Source organism: Trachurus trachurus, assembly GCF_905171665.1.
Source record: "Trachurus trachurus genome assembly, chromosome: 1".
Taxonomy (NCBI): domain Eukaryota; kingdom Metazoa; phylum Chordata; class Actinopteri; order Carangiformes; family Carangidae; genus Trachurus; species Trachurus trachurus.
Genome location: NC_139891.1, coordinates 40,390,027 through 40,413,810, shown reverse-complemented (window position 1 = coordinate 40,413,810; position 23,784 = coordinate 40,390,027). Strand labels below are relative to the sequence as shown.

The window sequence follows — 23,784 nt, the reverse complement described above, 5'->3', positions numbered from 1 at the left end:
CATCCCTCATCTTCCATATACCTATTTAGAAATAGTTTTTATACCTTCACATCACAGCATGGAGCTGCTCTGGTCTATCTAATGAAGCTGATAGTCAGTCCTCTTGGATTATCTTTGATTATTGCTGATATGTGATTTGAAGTCTAGTGTTGTAGTGCAGCGGAGCGGCCGCGGGGGGCGCTGTGACTTCCGGCTGTTGCCTGGCAACACGTTCTGTCCCGCAGAAGAAGAAGCAGCAGCCGCGGAGCCGCGTGGAGCCAGTTTCACTCTGGAGCAATAAAGTTTTCTCACTTTGAACAGACACAGACACAGACAGGTTGCTGCTGCTGCGCCGCGAGCTCCGTCTGCAGAGGAAGATGATTGACAGCTGTCATCCCGCGTGACCCCGCTGCTGCTGCAACACGTCGCTGTGCACGAGACACAGAGGAGAGACGCACCTGAGCACGAGCTGAGGACCGAGGTCCAGGTGAGTCCAGCTGTTTGTAGCGCGAGCTGCTGCTGTCTGCAGGTGAAACATCTGGAGCTGCTGCTGTTTACTCACTGTTACTATGTTCACCAGGAAAACAACAGGAAACGTTTAAAGGGATAGTTCAGCTTTTTGAAGTGGGGTTGTATAGCTACTGTATGTCCATTAAGTATAAGATCTGTTTTTATTTGTTTTATTTGTTTATTAGTAACAGGACTCTGTGTATTCATGAACATACAACATGTATGATTTAGCTCCAAAGCTCATTTCCATCTGCAGCTTCACACTGAAACAATATTAGACAAGAACAAAACAAAGTACAACATGGTACAAATATCATATAACACAATATATACAATATATCACAGTAGCTTCAGTCAGAAGGAGGAGTAGTCAAATTAAAATGCATTTAATCAACAAAGGTGTTAATAGCGCTGTTAAGATTCATTACAGTGCAGCTGTTATAAAGTGCTGGTTTTTAAAGTAGGCTACATGGAGTAAAGTGGCTACTATTGTTAGTATTCTAAAATAAGAGAACGGCCCTTAAAGGGATAGTTCACCCAAAATTGAAATGTCCCTCATGATCTCCTCCCCCTCATGTGGACTAAGGGCTGGGAGAAGTTTCAGAGTCCTCCGTGGCTTCTCTGAGTTACAGGGGGTCTCGGCGTAGCAGTGCATTATGGAGCTATTATTGTTGCAATATTATTTGCAAATGCGTATCTCAATCTGTGTGTGCGTATTCAGATCTGTGTGTGTGTAATATGATCTGTGTGTGTGTATTCAGATCTGTGTGTGCGTATTCAGATCTGTGTGTGTGTATTCAGACCTGTGTGTGTGTAAAAAAAATCTGTGTCCGTATTCAGATTTGCAAGTGAAGACAAATCTGCAAGTGCATGCAAAGATCTGTGAATGTGAACACAGATCTGTAAGTGTACATAGATCTGTAAATGTGTAAACCGATCTGTAAATGCGTACATAGATCTGTAAATGTCTGTCATCACTTACAACTCAGGCAGGAGCTCTCAATTGGCTGTGTTTTTACACGTGACTTTTGCAACACTTCTGCCGCGGCAGATCTGTGATCTGAAAATGTGTAGAAATGAGATTTGTCTGTGACCTCAGTGTTCCTTTGCCCTGAGCTCAGGCTCACAGGCTCATGCTGCCTGGCTGCAGTAGCAGTACCGCGGTCCGTGTACTAAGTATAATTCAATTACGTTGTTCACTTTGTACCATGAGAAATGTCGTTTTTACTGGGGTAAATGGTAATCGTTTAGGAGGCGATTTGTTGTGAATTAAGTATTTAATTCGTTTCGGAGTTTTTCTTCTTCTTTCTTTTAAAGGGACAACGAGGAGTTTTGGAAAAGCGAAGCGTTTTCACACTACATTTATGAGCCTCCGCGCGCACCGTACATTTCTTTGACCGGGCGCAAGACGGACTCGTGTTTTCATTCATCAAGAATTAAAGTCAGAGGTTCAAAGAGGTTCACATACCACCGTAGTTCCGACCATAAACGGCGATGCGGCTGCGTTATTCTCATGACTCGCAACGAAGGAAACGCTGGTCGGCTCGCCCAGCACTTCCGCCACCACTAATAATAACAAAATAACGATAGAGACAGAACGATATATTTATCGAAAATGGGCCCATTAACAAGTGGTAACGGAGATTCATCCACATTAACGTGAGACTTTTTTATAACCGAATAGAAACTCCTCGTTGTCCCTTTAAATTGTCCGTTGCTGTAGCCATCAAAACGCGGAGCTTTTACTTTGAAGGCTGGTTCCGGCTCTCGACTTCCTTTTTCAATTTTCATTGTACAAGTTGGAGAAAGGAACAAGCGGGCACTTCGGTGCGCTGAATTGCGTTGTACGTCTCACGTCAATCAAACAGGAAATACCGGTAAAAACGACATTTCTCATGGTACAAAGTGAACAACGTAATTGAATTATACTTAGTACACGGACCGCGGTACTGCTACTGCAGCCAGGCAGCGTGAGCCTGTGAGCCTGAGCTCAGGGCAAAGGAACACTGAGGTCACAGACAAATCTCATTTCTACACATTTTCAGATCACAGATCTGCCGCGGCAGAAGTGTTGCAAAAGTCACGTGTAAAAACACAGCCAATTGAGAGCTCCTGCCTGAGTTGTAAGTGATGACAGACATTTACAGATCTATGTACGCATTTACAGATCGGTTTACACATTTACAGATCTATGTACACTTACAGATCTGTGTTCACATTCACAGATCTTTGCATGCACTTGCAGATTTGTCTTCACTTGCAAATCTGAATACGGACACAGATTTTTTTTACACACACACAGGTCTGAATACACACACACAGATCTGAATACGCACACACAGATCTGAATACACACACACAGATCATATTACACACACACAGATCTGAATACGCACACACAGATTGAGATACGCATTTGCAAATAATATTGCAACAATAATAGCTCCATAGTGCATGTCCATATAACGGTTGAGAACGGAGCTCACTTTTCTTTGTCCAAAAAGACACACCAAAGAGCAACACTGGAAGCTTCCGCTACAAAACAAGCTTGAAATATTGACTGATTTAATTTTTTTCGGGACAATTTCTCATGTCGGGGCTTCAATACAAGAGGGACATTACATACGAGCAGCATGGAGGTATTTGGATGTTTTTTGGTGTGTCTTTTTGTTATGAAGACAGTTGGTATCCATTTGCAACCGTCATATGGACATGCACTGCTACGCCGAGACCCCCTGTAACTCAGAGAAGCCACGGAGGACTCTGAAACTTCTCCCAGCCCTTAGTCCACATGAGGGGGAGGAGATCATGAGGGACATTTCAATTTTGGATGAACTATCCCTTTAAGGGTCGTTCTCTTATTTTAGAATACTAACTTTATTCCTTGCACGTTAAAAACCAGCACTTTATAACAGATGCATTGTAATGAATCTTAACAGCGCTATACAACACTTATTGTCCATTAAATGCATTTTAATTTGACTACTAGCCTACTCCTTCTGACTGAAGCTACTGTGATATATTGTGACATGGTATTTGTACCATGTTGTACTTTGTTTTGTCCTTGTCTCATGTTGTTGTAGTGTTACTGCTGCAGATGGAATTGAGCTTTAGAGTTAAATCTGGTTACTTACATGTTGTATGTTCATGAATAGAGTCCTGTTACTAATAAACTAATACATGAAAATAAAAACAGATCTTAGACTTAAACTAAAGACCCATCTATTTTCTCAAACATACGGTATAGCCTACCCTGATAGCACGTTTCATTTCTGTTCTGTTGTTTGTTTTTGCTTGATTTTTGTTCTTTGTTTCGTGCCACAATCGTCACTGTTGTGCCACAATCGTCACTGTTGTGCCACAATCGTCACTGTTGTGCCACAGTCGTCGTTGTTGTTGTTGTTGTTGTTGTTGTCATGTTGGCCTAATTGTCATCTCTGATTCTCTCTTCTGTGTGTGTTGTCCTGTAAAGTGTTCTGAGACCATGTTTTGGTGATTTTACACTTTAAATAAAGGTGAATTGAATTGAATTGAATTGAAATCAGAAGTGAGTGATCCGGTCGTTTTCGCTAATGCTGCGTTCCAGGCAGGCTTTTGAAATCGTAAATTACAGCTTCAAGTCACAACTTACGACTTTGTAGCGTTCCAGGCAACCCACTCGTGTTTCTCCGACCTGTTTTACCTGTGAAAGTCACTATAACGGCCACTCGTAACTTCAGACCCGTGAAGTCGTACCAGATCGAACTGGTACCACTTCACGGTCGGAAAAATACGAGTTTCCTTGAACGCACCATAACAGTCCTCGTCCCTACGTCACCACATTCACGGCGTTCCTTGGCTGCACACACAGCCCTGCATGCCGTTCTCTCTCCTCATTGGATAAAAACTTGTAGGATACAAGGAAAGTTTTCTCCTGGGCTCAGAGCAGAGCAGAGTGACTGACAGACCCGTGTTTCAGACCAAACACTCTATAGAAGTGATTGCTGTCGGAAGATACAACTATTTAAGACTTATATTAACACAAATATATCACTCACTTCTGCTTTAATGGACATAGTACGTAGCTCATACAAAATCAAACAAAAACGAAATTTCAACTGTCCCTTTAATGTCCCTTTAACCCATAGCTGTGTGTGTGTGTGTGTGTGTGTGTGTGTGTGTGTGTGTGTGTGTGTGTGTGTGTGTGTTCTGCAGCCATGGCGGCGGCGGTGACGGTGAGCTGTCTGTCGTTCCGGCAGCCCTACGCCGGTCTGATCCTGGACGGGGTGAAGACGGTGGAGAGCCGCTGGCGCCCCCTGCTGGCGCCGCTGGAGAACGGGACGCTGGCGGTCCACGTGGCCTGGCGGGACTGGGACGGGGACGAGTGGCGCGTGGCGCTGACCGACCTGCTGGGGATGAACCAGACCCAGGTCCAGACCCTGCTCGAATCCGGAGAGCGCTACGGCCGCGGCGTGGTGGCGGGTAGGAGAGACCACGTTGTTTCCTCCTCATTAGTCCACTCAACCTTGAACAAGTTGCAACAGGATCAAACTCAACTGGTTTTGTTTCCTCAACATGTCCTGAGTGAGGGGGAAAAATATATGCAAATTTATGGAAATGTGCTCATGTTAACAAAGAATTTCAAAAAACTTGTAATACATTTTTTGTTTGTCTTAATGTCAGTAATCAACTCAGTAATTTCCATGGAGATATCTAAAGGTTAAAAATGTTACCCTATTCACGTGAGAAACATAATGAATAGGCGTATTATGGGATATGTTTGGTAGCCTGACGCACCAGACTACATCATGAACATGTCTAGTGTGTCAACGAGCGGTAGACCTCGGCTCAGTCCAGGGGGCGGGATGAAGGCTGTCTTTCAAACTGCCTCTGCACCAATAGGGTAGCGCTACGACCAATCAGAGCAAAGAGCAGGATGACATCGCTAGATTAAACTTTACATCCTTCTTCTAAATAAACGACTTCAGAGCAGTTTCTTACTCAACTTTGAAAGAATTCAACTTGTCATTTTCTTTTTCAAAGTTGATGCCAACGCCGATTCAAACGATTCCTTTGCCAAAGCCATCTATCTTCTTGTCATGTTTTTCACCGTCGCAAGTATGTCGTCATGGCGTTAAGCCGCCCAACGACTCTCTAAACAGATAGAGCGCTGTGATTGGTCAACACAAACGGTGTTGGAGACTCAAAAAGTTCCTATGGCTCGTTTCTAGACCCACCTACGGAGCAAAGAGATCTGCTGCTGCTGCTAGGGGGCAGAGAGATTTATAGGATATATTTGGGTCTTTTTCTAAACTTTCCCCTGATGGGATTCTTCTGGGCTTTTTTCTCCCTCACTCAGGACATGTTGAGGATACAAAACCAGTTGAGTTTGATTCTGTTGCAGTTTGTTTAACGTTGACCCCTTTTTTGGCTTAAAATCATACATACCTACATGTCCTCATTTACGAGATGCACCTGAACGCATCACCAGTGTTTCTGTGTTTCAGGCCTGGTGGACGTGGGCCGGACGTGGCTCTGCCCCGCCGCCCTGCAGGGGGCGGAGCTACAGCAGCTGGAGCGCTCGGCCGTGCTGATTGGTCTGCAGGAGAAACACCTGACTCAGCTGTCCAACCCTCGCTGGCTGAAGGCGCCGCTGGTCGCCAGGGGAGACCGCCACCTCTGGACCGTCGACATACCGCATGAGCTGTTACCGTGACAACACACGGACTCAGCAACAGTGAACGCCTCTCGGACGTTTCCACCGTTTACCTGTAAAAACTGAGTTTGTTTCTTTCTAAAATAAATCTGAGGCTCCTGATTGGTTGGTGCTGCATCCGTCTCTTAGCAACACATGTACAATCTGTCTCTTAGCAACACATGTACAATCTGTCTCTTAGCAACACATGTACACAGCAGCTACAGTCTGACTTCATGTAGACCAGGGTTAAGGCCCAGATTCTTCTCAGTGAAGGGCCAAACATGAATCTGGGTGGAGGGTCACGTTCTAATTAATTATGCCTATAACAGGTTAATTGTGCAAAATAAACACTCATACAAAGTAGTTGTTAAATAACACTATTGATTATTGTGTTTCACTGTTCAACAGGGCTTCAGACTCCTACATGGAGGCATTTTGCCCCGAAAATTTGGGACAGTGCAAGTAAATGTTTCATCTACTTGTGCACATGCAACCAGTGTTTATTCAGAACTAATAACTATATTTGGTACCGTCATCACATTTAACTGGGACAAACTTCTTTTTGGGCTGGTACACTCAGCTAATGTGAGTGAGAAAAATAAATATTTATGTGGAATACTTTGTCTAGCTGCTAGAAAAGCAATTACAAAGAAATGGCTGAAGCCAGACATCCCATCTATAGATGAATGGTACGATGTTATTTACCATGTGTGTGTTTGTAATGGAAAGAATCACTTTTTCAATGAGGCTCCAGCATCTAAATCTACTGACATCTGGAAGCAGTGGAAAATGTACATTTCCCTTCTTTTGTTTAAGCTTCTTTTCTATATCAAGTTGTACTTGATTGGTTAATTACTTTGCTGTAATATTGTGACAGAAAACACTCCATGTTCATGTTGTGTTACTTTGTAAAATGCTTTGTAAAAGAAAAAACAATAAATATTAAAAAAAAAAGAAAAAGAAAGGGGAGACTCAAAAAATCTAATGTCTGTCATTCCAGGTGGCAGGCCCTGTGCTGGGCTGCACGGCCTGTACAGACAGAGCCCCGAGGCAGCGCTGCTCTTCTGTCCAATACACACAGGAAGCTTCACTTTACATTCACACTAACTAATGCTACTGATACAGCTGTTAGATTTCATCACTGAGACCAACATTTATCTCCTAGAAATAATTTAACCAGCCGGTGTTAAACCTCTAAAAACCTGCAGGTAAGTTAATTAGTGATGGTTTTCTCCCCCGGGATGAGGACGGAGGTTGGCCGGCCGAGCAGCTCTGCAGACCGGCTGCTGCCTCTGTGATGTCCCGGTCGCTGCAGAGCTTCACTTCTCTGAAAAACATTGGAGCAAACTTCTAAACAGCCGTCGTTTGGATCAACTGGCCGTAGATTTGGGATCTAAACAGTTACTTTCTCACATGAAAACATATTAAAACTTAATAAAGTTTCTGGTGTAGAACTTTATGTGATCGTAGAGTTTCCGTCATGTGACCATCGTGTTTCCGTCATGGTGACGTGGTTCTGATGAAACAAACCAGGCGAGGCGTCCGTCTGCTGTGAAAACTTTATTCTCCCAGAATCAAAAACAATTCACCGTCACCAGTTTGAACAGAACGTAAACATAAACACGTCGGGGGCGACCACGCCCACTCTGCAGCCCCGCCCCTCTCTCCGATTGGCCGGCCGGCTGACGCTCCAAACTATAAACTTTATAACTCCAAACATAAATCTGTGGCTCTTCTCTGCCACCTGTGTTGCCATGGTTACATAGTAACCTCTAATCCGTTAAACGACTGAAGTCCAGACGAACGTGGAAAACAGGAAGTGCTTGTGCAGCTAGCATGCTAACGCGCTAACACAGGAAAACCTCAAAGCCAAATTATTTTTTTAACTTAAATCAAAAACTAAATTTTCACTTTTAATAATTTATTTATTTAAATCATAATTTTTTTTTTCTATAATTTTCTCATATCTCTGGATCTACAAGATTTTCCCGCCGTTAGCTGTATGCTAATGCTAATGAGAGACGCTGGCTGATAGGCGTTCAGATGGCGGGGGGAGGTAGTGCGTGGTGGGGGGGCGGCGCCGTTCCAAACGAACGTGGAAAACAGTAAGTGCTTGTGCAGCTAGCATGCTAATGCGCTAACACAGGAAAACCTCAAAGCCAAATTATTTTTTAACATCAAAAACTAAATTTTCACTTTTAATAATTTATTTAAATCATAATTTTTATTTTTTATTTTCTCGTAACTCTGGATCTACGAGGTTTTCCCGTCGTTAGCTGTATGCTAATGCTAATGCCAATGAGAGACGCTGATGGGCGTTTAGATGGCGGGGGGGAGGTAGTTTTGGTGTTGTGGTGGGGGGGCGGCGCCGTTCCAAACGAACGTGGAAAACAGGAAGTGCTTGTGCTCGGCTAGCATGCTAACGCGCTAACACGCTAACACAGGAAAACCTCAAAGCCAATTTTTTTTTTTTTTAACTTAAATCAAAAACTAAATTTTCACTTTTAATAATTTATTCATTTAAATCATAATTTTTACTTTTTATTTTCTCATAACTCTGGATCTACGAGGTTTTCCCGCCGTTAGCTGTATGCTAATGCTAATGCTAATGAGAGACGCTGGCGGGCGTTCAGATGGCGGGGGGGAGGTAGTGCGTGGCGGCGTGGTGGGGGGGCGGCGCCGTGATGTAGCCGACCACGTGGGGGGCGGGGCTAGGGGCGGGGCAGTAGAGCCGGGGGGCGTGGCCTCCGGGCTGCAGCGCCCCCCAGTGGCCGGCGGAGGGGAGGCAGTGGTAGGAGGAGGAGTGGTGGTGGGGGGGGGGCAGGTGGTGGGGGGCGGAGGACAGGTAGGAGGGGGGCGCCGGGGGGGGCGGAGCTTCGTACGGCAGGTGGAGCATCGGGGGAGGGGGGGGGGGGCAGGGGCTGCTGCTCCGGGTAGAGGAGCGTGGCGCCACCGTGGGGGGCGGGGCCGCTGGAGGAGGGGGAGGGGCCTTCCATGGAGGGGGAGGGGCCTGTGGAGGGGGGGGGGGGGAGACACAAGTCATGAAGCAACGAGACTGAACATGAAGATGAGTTGATCTGAGGTAGAGCCCTGTAATAAGAGAGTAAGGACACCTCCATTGACTCCCGTGGTAAGGGTTTAAGGGTTTAAGGGTTTAAGGGTTTAAGGGTTTAAGGGTTTAAGGGTTTTGTGCCCCTAGTGGCAGGATATGGGTATTGCAACAGCGCCCAGAAAACCCATTCACTCCAATGTATGTGTGTTGCCCACTTGCTGGTAAATTGATGAAAACGGCCGTGTTTTTGTTTTTAGGTGTCTTGGTCATATCAGATTATACTTATAATTCGTTTATTATAAAATGTAGATTGAAACATTAATGTAGAAAACTGTTTTTTAAATTATTTTTTACTGGCCTATGTGTTAATGTTTATCTGTAAAGGATCCTCAATGATGCTATTAACGTGGGTGATCTATAAATGTCCTTAAATGATTGAAAACACCACACTGCTCATTCACCAACAATGCAGAGATGTCAGTTCTTTTGCAAAACCCATATTCCTCCACCAGGAGGCGCTGCCATTGGACCAATGCTGTCCTTACTCTCTTTTACACTGCTCTAGTCTGAGTGAGTCACCGACCGCTGCCGTGTCCGTCCGTCTGTCCATCTCCGGCCCTGGAGGATTCTGGGTAGGACTGGGGGGGGGCACCTGGAGGGGGGGGGACCATTATCATTATCTATCGATGATGATCTAATTAACCAAATGACCAAATAACTGTCCCTCTTCTGAGTAAATTAACCCTCAGATGACCCTTCAGCCTTTTTCAATTTTTAGCCCTGGACAAAAATTTCAAATTATTAGTCCAGGCAAAATAGCGTTTTCTGACAGACTAATTGTAACAGAATGTTTTTCACCATCCATCATTTCTATGAGGTGTCCAGAACAACATACTAAAAGTCCTAAGAAATCCTAGTTGGGGAAATATGTTTAATTCTCATCAATCCAACATGATTTACTGTATAAAGTCTATGGTGCTGACAACAATACACCCCAATGGGGCTATTTTTTTCCTTTACTGCTATCACAATGAAACTTTACACAATGAAAGTATCCATGAAATGTAACATTTTTTGTATTACAAGTTTCTTGGAAAATGAATTTGAATATGCAAATGAGCAATACACTAATGGAATATGCCCAAAATACACCCGAATAGGCTTATTTTCTTCCTTTTCTCCTACCACAATCACACAATAAAATTATACATGAACATTTCTGTATTTCAAGTTTCTTTGAAAATTAATTTTAAATACGTAAATGAGCTCAACATTAATTGACTTATGGTCAAGAAGCCACAAAGCCGCAAGCAGCAACAGGGGCCAAATAACTAACACATTCATGTCCATTACTTACTTTTATTTGCTCTTGTTTTTAACTCTGTTTTTAGTGTTTGTTTTTATTCTGTTTTGTCTTTACGTAAAGCACATTGAGTTTCATTGGTATGAAATGCGCTATATAAATAAAGATGCCTTGCCTTGGTCACAACGTGTAGACCTGCAGGAGCCAATCAGAGGCTGCGTAGCTCTTACCGTGCAGCGGCTCCTGGCTCAGGTAGGAGGGGTAGTGCTGGTAGGTGTAGGGGGCCTCCGGTGAGGAGGGGGGGGGGTAGGTCTGCTGCTGCTGCTGCTGCTGCCAGCAGCTCTGATGGTACCACTGTGGGGGGTCAAAGGTTAAACATGCTGCTGTCTGAATTCCTGTTTACACACTATGGCTGTGTCCGAAATCACCCCCTACTCACTATATCGTGACCACGCCGTGTTATAGTGGTGTCTGAATGTTTAGTGATTATTAATGTTCACTATATAGTGACTGAATCTATCCCACAATTCACCGCCAAATGTAGTGAACATCCGATGGTCACTAACCGGAGCAAGATATCCCATCATGCATTGCGGTGACGGATGGCCATTACCACAGCGGCCCAGAGAGACCGGTGTAGCTACCAAATAAATGCAGTAGTGACCGGTGTAGCTACCAAATAAATGCAGTAGTGACCGGTGTAGCTACCAAATAAATGCAGTAGTGACCGGTGTAGCTACCAAATAAATGCAGTAGTGACCGGTGTAGCTACCAAATAAATGCAGTAGTGACCGGTGTAGCTACCAAATAAATGCAGTAGTGACCGGTGTAGCTACCAAATAAATGCAGTAGTGACCGGTGTAGCTACCAAATAAATGCAGTAGTGACCGGTGTAGCTACCAAATAAATGCAGTAGCGACCGGTGTAGCTACCAAATAAATGCAGTAGTGACCGGTGTAGCTACCAAATAAATGCAGTAGTGACCGGTGTAGCTACCAAATAAATGCAGTAGTGACCGGTGTAGCTACCAAATAAATGCAGTAGTGACCGGTGTAGCTACCAAATAAATGCAGTAGTGACCGGTGTAGCTACCAAATAAATGCAGTAGTGACCGGTGTAGCTACCAAATAAATGCAGTAGTGACCGGTGTAGCTACCAAATAAATGCAAGTAGAGACGTAGTAGAGACGTAATACGTAATTAACTGCGGTGGAGTAGTGTCCGAAAGTGTTTTTTATTTGACCAGTGAGTCACTATATTGAATTCACTATATAGTGAGTAGGGAGGAGGGAGGAGGGAGGGGTTTCGGACACAACCTATGTATGCCAATGACTCTACTATTTATACGTCCGCAAATACACCTGCTAAACTAACTAAAACTTTAAATGAGGAATTATATTTAACAGAAAAATGGATGAGAAGGAATAAATTAGTTCTAAACAAAGGAAGAACAAAGTGTATTGTTTTTGGTACAAGATATTCATTAAAGGAGGATGCTGTGCTCCATCATGTTGGCTGCAGTGCCTTTTTTTGTTTTTGTCTTTACAACTGTCTTTTGAGCAAGCGTCTTTGTGTTCTTGTGTTCTCGTAGTCTAGAGTGTCTGTCAGTGTATTTTGAATTGTGTTGTGAGATTGTTTCTCTGTCTTGTGTTGAGATGTTTGTGTGTGTGTGTGTGTGTAATGTATTTTAATATGTATGTCAACGTATTAATGAAAATATGTATTGTATTATAATAAGAGTAATGGGAGTCTTTAATAAACATAAACACTCACCTGGACGCCCAAGTTGAAGTAATACTGGAGCACTCTGCAGTCTACACACACACACACACACACACACACACACACACACACACACACACACACACACACACACACACACACACACACACACACACACACACACACACACACACACACACACACACGGTTACACAGGGTCAGGGGGCGGGGCTAGCAGCAGCTCCACCAGACAGACAGACAGTGTTGACCTCTGACCTCGGGGCAGGTCGCTGCCGTTGGGGTCGTAGGAGTAAGGGGGCGGGGCCACCACGGTGCAGAGCGGCTCCCCGAGCTCGTTGACCAACCAGGAGGAGGAGGCCGGCACCGTCATGGCAACTGGAGACAAGATCAGGATGTTATCATCACAACATTTTAACTCCTGGTTTTTATTTTCCAACTGACTGGACAGATCAACTCAACTCAAACTACAACAACATTCAGGCCAAAGAAGCTTCATGAACAGGTCATCGTTGTCCCCAAAGGAGGTTAAATCTAAAGTAACTGGACTTGGTTCTTTGTCTAGAAGACGTTGCAGCGCCCGGGGACCAACTCCAGATTATGAGCCAGTGCCTTTGGTCAGGGGCGCTGACTGGAGGATTAACCTAGCCGACATGTTTTTAGTGGTGGGGGAAACCGGAGCACCCGGAGGAAACCCACGCAGACACGGGGAGAACATGCAAACTCCACACAGAAAGGACCTGGGCGGCCGGGGATTCGAACCCAGGACCTTCTTGCCGTGAGGCAACAGTGCTAACCACTGTGCCACCGTGCCGCCCAAGTCCAGTTGCTTTCCATTTAACCTCCTTTGAAAAACTATGACCTGGACAAATGAGAATATGCACCGGCTTCCTGAACAGGTTTTAATCAGACTGAAGATGTAACTGTGTGTGTGTGTGTGTGTGTGTGTGTGTGTGTGTGTGTGTGTGTGTGTGTGTGTGTGTGTGTGTGTGTGTGTGTGCGTACCTGAGCGTGGCTGTGTGTGTACCGGTGGGGGCATGTGAGCAGCTGCAGGTACGTGTGATGAAGGAGAGGAGGGGGAGGAGGAGGAGGAGGAGGAAGGTGAAGAGGAGATGACGGCCAACGGCTTCACCACCTGAAACACACAGAGAATCAAAGCCTGTTGACTGCGTGTGTGTAGTAGGGATGTCGCGATTTCTTGTTTTCACTATTAATTGTGGTATTAAACCCCACAATTTATTGATCGTAAAGATTCCTAAATACCGTCACTTTCACAAAAATTTGATGTTGGAACCGTATCTGCAGATGTTGCACTAAAATAAAGGTAAATGCTCAGATACTGGTCCATTTATCTAACATAACATTGAATTGGTAGGAATTTAAATATTAGTGTCATTTTTAATTAAAAAAAAAAAGCAAAATAAACACAAACATTTGGTATAGATGACAATTTATGACCTGAATATTTCAAACATTTCCCCTGGGGGGTTAATAATAATTCGTCATATAATTACATTACTCATTGTTTACACAAAATATTTCAAGTATCTATTAATATATATTTTATTTTATTATTTATTTTAATGTCTATTTAAAGCAGATATCAGTGGAATGTTTTTGTTAATATAAGTCCTAAATAGTCCTATTTTCCGTCAGCAATCACTTACATGAAGTATTTCAGCCTAAACACGAGTCTCTCCGTCACTCTGCTCTGCTGTAACCCGAGGAGAAAATTTTCCTTGTGGGATACAAGTGTTATCCAATGAGGAGAGAGAACGGCATGAAGGGCTGTGTGTGCAGCCAAGGGATGCGCGTGAATGTGGTGACGTAGCACGAGGACCAATTGATGCCCGGTGTGTGTGTGTGTGTGTGTGTGTGTGTGTGTGTGTGTGTGTGTGTGTGTGTGTGTGTGTGTGTGTGTGTGTGCCTGCCACGACTGAATGATGACAATTGAACACACAGCTGAATGAACCCAGTAGTGGTGTGTTTACATTTTGTGATTTGTTGTTGTTAGGTCATTGGAGCAGAGGGGGTGGGGGGGTGGGGTTGGGAGTGGGGGAGGGGGGGTCATGTTGGTATCTGTACTGGTCTCTATGGAAACAAGGACATTTAAACTATTAGTTTGATCCTTACTTCAAACAGACACCTGGATCAGAGTGAATTAGAAATAACGTACAGTCGCTCACGGGAGCAGTCTTGTTGAGGGGTGTGTGTGTGTGTGTGTGTGTGTGTGCGTGCGTGCGTGCGTGCGTGCGTGACTGTGTGTCTGAGGCCACCTTATCTATATATATGAGATTCATAGTATTTTTATGTCACTATTTCCTCATTAAAAGGATAATGGGGAAATAGTCGTCAAGCTCCCATAGACTTCCATTATAAAAAATTATAATGGGAGTCTATGGGAGCTTTTCTTTTAATCTGACAAAAAATTCCCCCAAATCAATATTGTTGCTAATCAATGACATGTCCAAGCCTGGTAAAATCCCCACCCAACAAATCCAGTTTGCATTCAGTATTTTGAAAATACCCCCCTTTTTGTGTGTGTTTTTAGCCATTTTTTTTCATAGGACCCTATATACTGGCATTTAAGGGGTTAAACGTCTGAAATTAATTGAATATTTGGTATGGATCAACAGAGGAGAAGTAGACTAGAAGATCTATGCAAAAAAAACTGGAAAAAAATATGAAGGTATACTATTTTTATCACGTTTTCTCCGTGGACACTTTTGTCCCCAATATGAAGAGTGTGACAATTTCTCTCCCAGACACAAGGGTTAACCAAAAGTCTCTAAGTGTTAAACAAAGAGAACTATGGACAAATACAGAAGTTATCTTGACATGAACCATATGTTGCGGTAAAAAAAAAAGAAGGATCGTTGATTCGGTGGAAACCCGGTTCACAGGCGGGGGCGGGGCTATAGCCTATACAGCCCAGAGTAGTAGTCTGGGGCCGTTGACTCGCTGTTCTGGGAAGGAAACGGATCCAGGGCGAGAGAGACAGACCTTTCCTTCAAAATAAAAGCACCAAGCTAATAAAATGCGGTAAAACTCTTTAATTTAAGGAATATAATTTACAAGAAAGTCCCCGAGGCATTAAGTTAACATTTCGCTTTTATTGTATTACAAGTTAATGTCTATTTTATACGTTTTATGTTGGTGAACACTTTTATTTTGGTGAATCTGGTGATTTCGGTATCCGCTACAGACAGGAACCAGAATGCAGACTAATTCAGAGGTAAACGGACACCAGGCTCTTCGCTTGTCTGAAGAGCCTGGTGATGCGAGGCTACCAGAGTAGTGGTGCAACAGATCACAGCTGTGGTCCGCGGATCGATCAATTAAAAAAAAGTGTGCGACTGTGCGTGTAGTGTGTGTGGGGACACATACGCGCACCGTGGCGGCCGAATGAACGGGCAACTCTGCTGGTATATTTGAAGCTGCAGCTTTACCTTGTGCACAACAACAACTGCATTGTGTTTTATCAACATGTTACTACTCTGAACGTCGCGACACACTACGTCAATTTGCCTCGTTAAAGGTGTACAGAAATGGCCGTTTGTCCTGTTTGTCGCGCCGAGTTGTCCCGAGCTGCAACACGAGTTTACCCGAGTAAGGAAAACGAATTTGATTGGTCGTTATCGAGCGGGCGGGATATTCAAAGCTTGGGGCGAGACCGAGCTCCGTGTGTGTGTGTGTATCTCAGATGTTTGAATGACGGATTATGGATCCAATATCAGTGGCTGGTGAATCGTGTACAGGCTGACGTATAATCCGTGCGCCTGCATTATCCAATGCGAAAAAAAAAAATACACACTTTCATCCCAGATTTAGGCTACTCAAAAATAGAATTTTGCACAAAGTTTGGCCTACAACGTCTGATAGATGAGTTATCACATTAATTTTATGACCCAAAGTGGGCTCAAATTCAATTTTCTTTTCTGTACACCTTTAACGTTCGAACGTCAGTTTCCACCTTCAAATGTTCTAATTTTGACTCACATTAGAATTGTATTGGAATAGTGAAGTTGGTTCTGACAGCCTAGTTCACTCTGTACTGGAACTCCATCCACCAACACACACACAGACAGACAGGAGGTGTGTGTAGTGTGTGTAGTGTGTGTAGTTGTTTGTTGTGTAGTGTGTAGTGTGTGTTGTTGTCTTACGGGTGCAGGCGGCGTGGGCGGGGTCAGAGTCGGCGCGGTGGTAACCATGGAGACAGGGGCAGTCGGCGGAGCCCGGGACCTTGGTGTTGCTGTTGGGGGGGCAGAGGCCACACCCCCCGAGGCCTGACTCCGCCTTGAAGTGGCCCGAGGGGCAGGCTGGTCGCCATGACAACAGAGAGACATTAACATCTGAACTTTAAACATTATTTATACCTGAAGTCTGTTGTAATGTAGTTTAAATGGAACATAGGTAACACTTTACTGTAACAGGTATTCATCAGATTGACATAACAGCTGTCATAAACATCAATGAATACCTCTGACAGCTGTGGTTAAGTGTCATTCGGTAAGTTATGTCACTTTTGATGTAAAGTTGACATTGTTTGAGATGTTTTTGTTCTGACAACTTGACATAAAGACAATTAAAGGGATAGTTCAACATTTAGTCAAACTGTCCCATCACCATAATCCCTATAGTCATAGCAGTAGGTTCGTTACCTTTAATTGTCGGTGCAAGCTGTTTTTAGAACGGCGGAGCAGAGCCGTGAGCTGCTCAGAGCTACGCTACGGAGGCTCATTATGGGATTTCTTAATTGGTTTCCCTCATCAAACTCATCAAATACACAATCCAACAACTCCACAACGCTCTGGTGGACAAGTTGTGAGCTGCACATTCACCACGCTATGAGATAATAACACAACGTTACCACACAGAGTTGTTTTAGAGGGAAATTCATGCAAAACCACTGATGCACGTTGCCTTCAGGGACAGTTTTTCATCAACAGTCTCTGTATTTCCCTCTAAAACAACTCTGTGTGGTAACGTTGTGTTATTATCTCATAGCGTGGTGAATGTGCAGCTCACAACTTGTCCACCAGAGCGTTGTGGAGTTGCTGGATTGTGTATTTGATGAGTTTGATGAGTTTGAAACCAAGAAATCCCATAATGAGCCTCCGTAGCGTAGCTCTGAGCAGCTCACGGCTCTGCTCCGCCGTTCTAAAAACAGCTTGCACCGACAATTAAAGGTAACGAACCTACTGCTATGACTATAGGGATTATGGTGATGGGCCAATTTGCCAAAATGTTGAACTATCCCTTTAAAACTGTCATAGCAGACCTAATGGCCAAACTTTAAAAATGATGTCAAGTTCTCATATAGTGGGGCGGATTAGCTGAACAATCGTTCACTTTGTGATAAAAGCATGAAATTTGGTAGATGTGTTGGTGAATATGTTTCAAACAAATCTGGATATTGGGCCACCTCAAAAGCGCCCCCTAGTAACTGCCCTTTTAATAATATCAACTATGTATTATAGTGTCATAATTATTGGAAAAAGTGTGTTCATTTGTCTTTGTATGATGTCTGGAAAATTGGTGTTTTCGCCATTCGTGCGGACATAAATTCAAAATGGCCAACGAAAAAACCCCATGGAACATTAGTTGACCCGGGCAACAAGCAAAAATCTTAAGTAGACATCTTAAGGGTCCTTACAAACCATGTTTCAAAAATGTATCCACCAACACCTCCACCAAATGTTGTGCTTCTGTCACAAAATAAACAATTCTTGTGATTTATTGAGCTAATCCGCCCCATAGGGGATGCACATTGTTGGGGGGCGCTACCCACACGTTTACCCCCGTTACTCATTCCATGAATGCACGATCCTTACAAGCTGTACCTCGTTGTAAAGGTGACTCATCAGGCTTTCCAACAATATACAATACATCACCTGTTGGTATTATTAAAAGGGCAATTTATATTCATCATTAATTTATTCGCATAACAATTTGCTGCCACGGCCACTAGGGGGCGCTTTTGAGGTGGCCCAATATCCAGATTTGTTTGAAACATATTCACCAACACATCCACCAAATTTCATGCTTTTATCACAAAGTGAACGATTGGTGTAAAATATTGAGCTAATCCGCCCCACTAAAAACAAAAACATCTCAAACAATGTCAACTTTGCATCAAAAGTGACATAACTTACCGAATGACACTTAACCACAGCTGTCATCAGTATTCATTGATGTTTATGACAGTGTTATGACAATCTGATCAATACCTATTACAGTAAAGTGTTACTTAATATTGTTTATTTGTTATTGAATATTGACATAATACTGTATATATATGTGTTATATATATTGAAATGTCTTTGTAAATAGTTTGTATGATGCTTTGTCAACAACACATGTCTGTTCATGTCAATAAAGCTAATTGAATTGAATTGAATTGAACTGAGAGACAGTGGGAGACAGGAAGTGACCTCGCCTCAACCAGGAAGTGGCTGTGATGTCATCGCTGACAGCCGGCCAACCACGGCGAGGTCAGAGGTTAACTGCTGCTGCTGCTCGCTGTCACCACGGCGACGCTTCCTGGTCGCCGCAGTCAGTCAGCTGACCTCTGACCTCACACACAATAACAGGAAGCTCACACACACACACACACAGTAACACACACACACACACACACACACAGAGAGACACACACACTAACACACACACACACACACATTAACACACACACACACACACATACACACAGACACAGAGAGATACACACACACACACACTCACACACACACACACACACTGAGACACACTAACAGACACACAGACACACACACACTCACACACACACACACAGAGAGACACACACATTAACACACACTAACACACACAGACACACACACACTAACACACACAGACACACACACACTAACACACACACACTCACACACACACACACACTAACACACACAGACACACACACACTAACACACTAACACACACACACACACACACACACACACACACAGACACACACACACACTCGTTCTACTGTTCAGAGAGAGAGAGTCCATCTCCTGTTACACCACAATGTCGTTCGCCCTCATTCCCTCTCTGCCTGTCAACACTCTCTCTCTGTCTTTCTCCCACTCCTCTATCTCTCCTTTTCTCTCCCCCCTCTCTCTTTCTTTCTCCCTCTACTCTCTCTCTCCTTTTCTTTCCCCCTCTCTCTTTCTTTCTCTCCTCTCTCTCTCTCTTTTTTCTCTGTCTGTCTCTCCCCCTCTCTCTTTCTCTTTCTTTCTCCCTCTTCTCTATCTCCCCCTTTCTCTCCCCCTCGCTCTCTCACCTTCTTTCTCTCCTCTCTCCCCTTTTCTCCCCCCTCTTTTTCTCTCTCTCCTCTCTTCCCCCGTCTCCCTCTCTCCTTCTTTCTCTCCTATATCTCTTTTTTCTGTCGGTCTCTCCCCCTCCCTTTCTCTCTCTTTTTTCTCTCTCCCCCTCTCTCTTTCTCTTTCTTTCTCCCCTTTTCTCTCCCCCTCCCTCTCTTTCTCCCTCTTATCTGTCTCTTTTTCTCTCTGTCCGTCTCTCTCTCTTTCTTTCTCCCTCTCTCCTTCTTTCTCTCTTCTCTCTCTCTCTAATCATCTCCAGCCTCCCTGTCTAAACTGCTGCTCTGTGTTTACACTGTGTGTGTGTGTGTGTGTGTGTGTGTGTGTGTGTGTGTGTGTGTTAATGTGTGCGTGTGTGTGTGTGTGTGTGTGTGTGTGTGTGTGTGTGTGTGTGTGTGTGTGTGTGTGTGTGTGTGTGTGTGTGTGTTAATGTGTGCGTGTGTGTGTGTGTGTGTGTGTGTCTCAGTGTGTGTGTGTGTGTGTGTGTGTGTGTGTGTGTGTAGAAGGAATGTTAAGTGCTGATAAAGGAAAACTTCACCTTTTACTTTGTAAACTCAGTGACCGACCGTGCTTTTATTTTGTTAACTATCAAAACGCTGGCTCTTATTGTGAAAATCCAGACTGAGGCTTTTATTTTGTACCTCGGCAGCGCGTGTCGGTCCCTTCCGCCTGGTAACCGGGGCGACAGGCGCAGCTGGACGTCGGCTGCCCCACCCACTGGCCGTCTTCGCCGCAAAGCATGCTGGGAGGAGGCGACAGCTCCCCGGGCGGCGTCACGGCGTTCTCCACACACACACCCTGGGCCTGCAGCGCACACACACACACACACACACACACACACGTTTAGAAGAGTTTCAAATTAAAAGTTTGGTGAGATTTTATTTTGTTAACTAGTGACAGAACTTTTATTTTGTTAACATAATGACGCTACTTTTATTTTTTATTTAACATAATGACGCTACTTTTATTTTGTTAACTAGTGACAGAACTTTTATTTTGTTAACTAGTGACAGAACTTTTATTTTGTAAACTAGTGACAGAACTTTTATTTTGGTAACTAGTGATAGTACTTTTATTTTGGTAACTAGTGACAGAACTTTTATTTTGTTAACCAGTGACAGAACTTTTATTTTGTAAACCAGTGACAGAACTTTTATTTTGTTAACTAGTGACAGAACTTTTATTTTGTAAACCAGTGACAGAACTTTTATTTTGTTAACTAGTGACAGAACTTTTATTTTGTTAACTAGTGACATTACTTTTATTTTGTTAACTAGTGACAGAACTTTTATTTTGTTAACTAGCGACAGAACTTTTATTTTGTTAACTAGTGACAGAACTTTTATTTTGTTAACTAGCGACAGAACTTTTATTTTGTTAACTAGCGACAGAACTTTTATTTTGTTAACTAGTGACAGAACTTTTATTTTGTTAACTAGCGACAGAACTTTTATTTTGTTAACTAGCGACAGTACTTTTATTTTGTTAACTAGCGACAGAACTTTTATTTTGTTAACTAGTGACAGAACTTTTATTTTGTTAACTAGTGACAGAACTTTTATTTTGTTAACTAGCGACAGAACTTTTATTTTGTTAACTAGCGACAGAACTTTTATTTTGTTAACTAATGACAGTACTTTTATTTTGTTAACTAGTGACAGAACTTTTATTTTGTAAACTAGTGACAGAACTTTTATTTTGTAAACTAGTGACAGAACTTTTATTTTGTTAACATAATGACGCTGCTTTTATTTTGTAAACTAGCGACAGAACTTTTATTTTATTAACATAATAACAATGCTTTTATTTTGTTTACTAGTGACAGTACTTTTGTTAACATAATGACGATGCTTTTATTTTGTCAACATAATGACAATGCTTTTATTTTGTTAACATAACGACGTTGCTTTTATTTGAAAACATAATGATGCTGCTTTTATTTTGTAAACTAATGACAGAACTTTTATTTTGTTAACTAGCGACAGAACTTTTATTTTGTTAACTAGCGACAGAACTTTTATTTTGTTAACTAGCGACAGAACTTTTATTTTGTTAACTAGTGACGCTGCTTTTATTTTGAAAACATAACGACGATGCTTTTATTTTGTTAACATAATGACGTTGCTTTTATTTTGAAAACATAACGACGATGCTTTTATTTTGTTAACATAATGACAGAACTTTTATTTTGTAAACTAGTGACAGAACTTTTATTTTGTGAACATAAAGGCATGCGTTTCCATGGCAACCTGCTCCACCAGCGCGTGTGGCACGGTCTCGGGGAAGAACACTTCCTGTAGACTTTTATTTTGTTAACTAGTTTAAGTAAGTTTTGTTATCTAGCGACCAAACTTTTATTTTGTTAACATAAAGACAGCGTCGCCATGGTTACCTGCTCCACCAGCGCGTGCGGCACGGTCTTTTATTTTGTGAACATAAAGACAGAACTTTTATTTTGTTAACATAAAGACAGCGTCGTCATGGTTACCTGCTCCACCAGCGCGTGCGGCACGGTCTTTTATTTTGTGAACATAAAGACAGTTGTCTCCATGGTTACCTGCTCCACCAGCGCGTGCGGCACGGTCTTTTATTTTGTGAACATAAAGACGTGGTCTCCATGGTTACCTGCTCCACCAGCGCGTGCGGCACGGTCTCGGGGAACTGGGCGAAGGCTTTTATTTTGTTAACATAAAGACAGCGTCGCCATGGTTACCTGCTCCACCAGCGCGTGCGGCACGGTCTCGGGGAACTGGGCGAAGGCGCGGCGCAGCGGAGGACACTTCCTGTAGAAGACGCGCACGGCGAGCAGCGCCATACACGCCCCCTGGCTGTGGAAGGCCAGGTAGAGCCCCGCCCCCTCCAGCGGCGCCAGGCGCAGCAGCTTCACGTTGGAGCGCCGCTCGCCGCCGCGCCGCAGCAGGTGGTCCGCCGCTACCGTGGCGACCTTGGTGTAGGGGTTCTCCATCCAGGCGGGGTGAGTGGGCGTGGCCTCGTCCGCCGCGCTCTGATAGGAGAACACGGTGAAGGTCTCCTTACAGTGGCGCTGGTTCAGGCCCGAGCACTCCATCATCGTGAAGCTGAAGACAATAGAAGATCAATCAACCAATCAATCAATAACTCCATCATTGTGAAGCTACACACATAACACATCAACAATCAATGATCACTGGTCAATCACTCCATCATCGTGAAGCTGAAGACACAATACATCAATAACTCATCAATCACCGGTCAATAACTCCATCATTGTGAAGCTGCACAAACCAATCAATCAATGATCAATGATCAATCACTCCATCATCGTGAAGCTGCAACACATCAATCAATGATCAATGATCAATTAATAACCGATCAATCAATGATCAATCACTCCATCATCGTGAAGCTGAAGACAGAACATCAATGATCAATGATCAATAACCGATCAATAACTCCATCATCGTGAAGCTAAAGACAACACATCAATCAATGATCAATGATCAATTAATAACCGATCAATCAACGATCAATCACTCCATCATTGTGAAGCTGAAGACACAACCAATAATAATAATAATCATTTTATTTCTATAGACTGAATCTCGTTGTTGTTTACATTCTACTTCCTGGTAGAAAACCAGCTGTAATGTGAATGAGATCAATAGTAACCAACCAGAGTTTAGCTATAAATCATATTATTCACGTCCTATCACCGTTTAGACAAATCTGAAATGATTGACAGAAGACACAACCAACAATCAATAACCCACCCAATCTTGAACCAATCACCAGCCATGTTTCCATCTAAAGTGATTCGAATTACTGGGACATGCGCATTAAAAGAAATTTAAATTTGTGTGTTTCCATTAACAATACGGACTTTGCCCCCCCCCCCCCCCCCCCCCTATAATAACCTCATCCACATTGTTTATTGTTGCGCAATTTAGTGCATGTGTTTATTACTGTCACAATGTGTGTGAGAGAGAGAGAGACTTTATTAATGGTAAACGCTGGATGCGCTGGTTGATAAGTTTGGTTTTTCCTGAGGAGGAACTATGAAGAACTGTGCAGTAACATCATTCTGAAGGTGTGTGGGGGCTTTTATTTTGCCGTGGCGATGCAGAAACCCTGATGTTGTCTTGTGAGTGAACTGCAACACGGGAGCAGACGGGGTTAAAGTGGCTACGTCACTTAATTTGAATCAT

General features: G+C 43.4%; 2 protein-coding genes across 2 annotated transcripts; one reads left to right on the top strand and one right to left on the bottom strand.

Annotated features, from left to right (window-relative positions):
* The first annotated feature begins 307 nt into the window (after positions 1-307).
* LOC310985689 (protein EOLA1-like) lies at positions 308-6,206 on the top strand. The gene is made up of 3 exons (XM_083971306.1): positions 308-466; positions 4,684-4,950; positions 5,976-6,206. The coding sequence occupies exons 2-3, from the start codon at positions 4,686-4,688 to the stop codon at positions 6,182-6,184; spliced, it is 474 nt and encodes a 157-aa protein (XP_083827432.1). The 5' UTR covers positions 308-466; positions 4,684-4,685; the 3' UTR covers positions 6,185-6,206.
* Positions 6,207-8,795: 2,589 nt separating this feature from the next.
* Positions 8,796-22,670, bottom strand: LOC310994509 (ephrin type-B receptor 4b-like; the record flags this gene model as incomplete). The annotated part of the gene is made up of 5 exons (XM_083983226.1): positions 8,796-9,136; positions 12,519-12,638; positions 16,424-16,579; positions 20,242-20,404; positions 22,314-22,670. The coding sequence occupies 5 exons, from the start codon at positions 22,668-22,670 to the stop codon at positions 8,796-8,798; spliced, it is 1,137 nt and encodes a 378-aa protein (XP_083839352.1).
* Positions 22,671-23,784: the final 1,114 nt, after the last annotated feature.